At 44.4% G+C, this 4,354-nt stretch overlaps 1 protein-coding gene across 10 annotated transcripts in view; it reads left to right on the forward strand.

Annotated features, from left to right (window-relative positions):
- Positions 1-1,367, forward strand: part of ALDH18A1 (aldehyde dehydrogenase 18 family member A1) — a 47,089-nt gene extending 45,722 nt beyond the window's left edge. For all 10 annotated transcript variants that reach the window (XM_066554970.1, XM_066554971.1, XM_066554976.1 and 7 more), the window contains one exon: positions 578-1,367. In XM_066554970.1, the coding sequence (XP_066411067.1) occupies positions 578-759 (182 nt within the window). In that variant the 3' untranslated portion in view covers positions 760-1,367. The remainder of the gene's footprint in view (positions 1-577) is intronic.
- Positions 1,368-4,354: the final 2,987 nt, after the last annotated feature.

Below are 4,354 nucleotides of genomic sequence, written 5' to 3' on the forward strand. Positions count from 1 at the left end.
TAAGGAATGAAGGGTAGGAACTAAACTGACTATCAACTGATAAAATAAACAGGTGCAGCTACCGTGAATTGCAGAAGATAAAGGAAACATTCCTTGAAGAGGTAGAAAATCAGAAGTCTCCATTACACGCTGTTACTGTGTTAGCTGGAACAGTGTTCCATGTGACTGAAAAATTCCAGTTAAGGTCTTCCAATATCTCCTCAATGTGATAAAAAAGGACGTAAGATCATAATCTTTACTAGTTTAGCTTTTTTTCTTGTTTGAAGGATTATGCCCTTAGATCAGTCTAAGAGCAGCAATGTAGGAGATACCTCTCTCTATCTCTCTCTCTTGCATCTTTCTTTCTGAAAGTAACTGTAGTAGCCAGAAGTATAAGCATTACAATGTATAATGTAATAGTTAATCTCCTCAAGCTTCTCTATTGGGGAAATGGAACTGGTATTTGGAGAGGACCAGAGAGAAAATGGCAGGTCCCTGAAAGGCAGGCAGATTTTTCTACTTTGAGGTACAAAAACATTTAGTATGAAGTGGACATCATCAGAGGATTAACTACCTTTATTTTCGGTGTTTCCTACAGGTGCTGAAGTGGGAATTAGTACTTCGCGTATCCATGCACGTGGACCAGTGGGAATTGAAGGACTCTTAACAACGAAGTGGTTGCTGAGGGGGGACAATCATGTTGTTTCTGACTTTTCAGAGCATGGGAGCATGAAGTATCTTCATGAAAGCCTCCCTCTCCCTCAGAGAAATGCCAACTGAAAACACTGGGGAGAAAACCCAGGATATAATTATTTCCTGAAGTTGTTCAGGCTTCAGGATAATCTCTGAAGGTGAAGGAGTTTGTTTTTCATCGTCAGAAACATTGTCCTTGGTCATTTTGCAGTGCAATGAATACAAAATTATCCCATCAATGAGAATTCTTCCCCTTCCGCCCCTTTCACTTTCCTTAGACAGTATCTGCAAACTGACCTCACTTCTCCCAAAGACAGATTTTTTCAAATCATATAGGTAACATAAGGATTTCATTATCGACTACACTCCTTTTTTATCACAGTGCTCTCTGTAGCAAATATGTTTGGTGGTGGAGCTTAATTTTTTTTTTTAAGTTTTGTTTTATTCAAGTATCTGTTCTGGAGAACAGACTCAGTAGTTTTGGTTTTGAGGGTTTTTTTCTTCAATCTTAGGATCATGGCATCTCTTGAGGGCCGGAAAGCTTTATGCTTAATTTCTTTGTATTTGACCAGTCTTGAGATGGGGGGACAGATGTTCCAAATGTATAGTAAACTTTTGACCAAGAAACCTTTTATATCTAATTCTTTGTATTGTTGGCTATTTTAGATAAAAAACATCATTGTCTGCTACATTAATTTTGGTACTTATTTGTATCAAAGGTTTATTTTTCTTCTGTTTATATAAAACTTACTCCAACAGCATTTTGATCATGGCTTGACCAGAATGAAGCTCTCCACTTGCATGAACACTTCTCATGGTGCACTGCAGCCCCGCCACACAAGCTGGCAGCCAGAGCTCCCCGATGGCTGCAGGCTGCTCTCAGCTGGGGGGTCCCGGTGTGCTCCTGCCCCATCAGGGCACTGTTTCCCATCCTGCCAGCTGCTCTCCACTGCTGTCCTGGCATGGGTGGTGGATGCACCGTGCTTGGGATCTGGTGCCGCTGCACCCCTTTCTCCAGTCACAGGGGCATCACGATAAGGCGCAGGGTGCATCTCCCCTCTGAGCAGATGCCATAGGCTGCTGGACATGGGTGAGGCGAGTGAGACGCCTCGGTAGGTGTGGATGGCTCTTGTTCACCGAAGGTGGCATGGCAGGAGAGCTCAGATTGGCATCGGAGGGTTGCAATGCAGAGGCTACGATGGGGGTTTTGCCTGGTCATGAGGGCCATGGTGCTGTCATGACCACAGTCAGTGTATGCAGTCAGCCCCAGGTGCACAGACACCCAGCAGTGGGTGGGCCCCAGAGCAGGGCAGTGGTACTGAGGCTCCCCTGCCTGGGCTTGCTGGCGAGTAGCAAGGAAAATGGCTTAAGAACCCCATTCCTCCGAAGTGAAGGTGAGGGAAGGATGCTGAGGGTGGGGGGGGGGGATGTCTCTGTGGAGAGGAGACAAAGTTGGGAATTGCAGGGAGGGGTTTAAAGTCAGTGTAGGGGACAGAGCTGTTCAGGAGCAATTCCCTTGGAGCAAGTCAAGGGAGCAGGTTAGTTCTCAGCAGGATGTGAGAACTGTGCCAAGGAAAGCCGTTCCAGCATGTGTCTGTGTTGTATAAACTCTGTTAATCTGTCTTCTGCATTGTACACTGTACCTTCCTTGAGTCTTGATGTCTCCATAGCTCTTAGTGATCACTAGGCACCTTGATAGCCTTCCTGCAAGCTACAAGTGCATTGCCATATCAGCTTAGTGCCTGTCAAGCCTTTCTTGTCTTGCAATTCCAGGTTAAGGTTGTGGATCTGTCTGATGTCTATCATATTGTAGATATTTCTGGGCAGTCATCCCTCACAGTGGTGAGCCAGGTAGTGCCTTCAGTTCCATTTCTGTGAGGGTTTTTTTGACAGAGTTGTCTCCAGGGATTGCATCCCCATGTCCATAACAGTCTTTTGTTAAAGCTTGGCTTCTTGGTCATCCATCATTCTGCTTTTGATGGCTCTCATCCACATCTCTGCTGATGGCCACAGCAGTCACCACTTTCCGGGGCTGCTGTAGAGCACCTGCACTATCAGGGCACTGTTGGACCTCACTGCTGGTGGGTGCCATATTCCCTATGGAAGTCATTGTTGCTTGTGCACTTACTGCATCTCACAGTCACAGTGTTTGCGGTGTTGGGTGTCTGTGTCGCGGTTGGAGCTGCCCTGCCCAAGGGTGTAGCAATACTAAAGACAGGGTAGCACAGCCTCAGGGTGGTGTAATAGTATGTTGATCTATGTAGATACTTTGGTCTACTATGTAGACCATAATGTTCATCTCTGGGCTGTAGAGAGCAGGCACAGTTATCTTTGTTTTTTGAGGGTGCCAAGCTCTCGCCTTCAGTGAGCAGTAGTTGGGATGGTAGTGGAGTGGCTGGATCTTGAATGTGCCTTGCCTTTTACAGGTGGGGCTCAATATCTAGGTTCTTGGGTTCTTTTAGCTGTGTTAGCAGAGAGTAAGCTAGAACTGGACAAAGTCAATATTTGATAGACCTTTACTTGTCATGGATTTCAAAAACAAAATGTGAATTTGAGTGCTCAAACATTTCTAATGAATTTTTAAAGCTTACAGGCTTTTAGTTAAGGTAAAAACTCTATTCCTTTTAACTGCCCACTTGCCTGATGAATTCTTCGGTCAAATCCTGGAATTTTATCTTTCAAGGTTTGGGAAAAAAGTTAAAATTAAAAGCCTTACAAAAAAGGCCTTGTGTTGAGTGTGAGGGCGTGAGAACACTGATCAGGTTTTATTTAACTGTAAAGGTTAGCCAACAATTTTAAAGTAGTTTTTTTAAATTTCATTATGGTTTTCTTTGCAAGTGCACTTGTTTTCATCCAGGAAAACACAGTTTAGTAGCTAGAAAGTTGCCATTTTTCCATGTTCCGTAGACAAAATGGAATTGTCTTCAGAGTTTCTCATCTCTTACAGACTGAGATAGCCTGAGAATTAATATGTCGGTGATATTGCACTGCAGTGTAGAACATTTCACTTTAGATTGAAATCCTGTTAATATTATTGGAGTTCTCTGATCAAAATTTGATCAATGTAATTTCCTAAGTCAACTGTGATTTCTAAAGATCTTATACAATTGTAGGTTAAAAAAGGTGTGAGTATATGGAGTGTTTCATAATGCGGGTGTATTTAGTGCCAGAGACAAAATAGTGCCGAGTCAAAATGTGAATTGAAACATTTTAGTCGTGTATGTTACATGATGGTAATATACAAAGCAGTGTTAGTGTTCTACAACATTCCTACAAGCAGGTGTTTAAGACAACTACAGAGGTAAACTAGCCTTGTGGTTATTTTGGGGATCTTTTTGTACCCAAACTCCTGAGCAGGAAGAAAACATTGCTGAAGCTCATGCTAAAGTCTGAATGGTGATGAATTAATGCCGGGTAAAATACGTTGAAACGCAGTGCTCTTGCTTTAAATAGCAGAGCAAGCACTTCTCTTGCGTGGCTGTGGCCCTTGCATATTTATAATGAAAGCTGTTGCAGGGCCAGCAGCTCTGTGCACTGCTGTATCGTTTACAGCTGCAGTAGAGCTCGCAGCTTTTACCAGCGGAGCCCGTCTCTGGGCGCAGCAGGTCGGGCCCGGGTGCCGCCGTTGCCGGCGGTGGGCGCGGGGCTGCGCGGGCCGGGGCCGGTGCTGAGGGCTCGCACC

The sequence above is a fragment of the Molothrus aeneus genome, chromosome 8, assembly GCF_037042795.1.
Source record: "Molothrus aeneus isolate 106 chromosome 8, BPBGC_Maene_1.0, whole genome shotgun sequence".
In the NCBI taxonomy this organism is placed as follows: Eukaryota; Metazoa; Chordata; class Aves; order Passeriformes; family Icteridae; genus Molothrus; species Molothrus aeneus.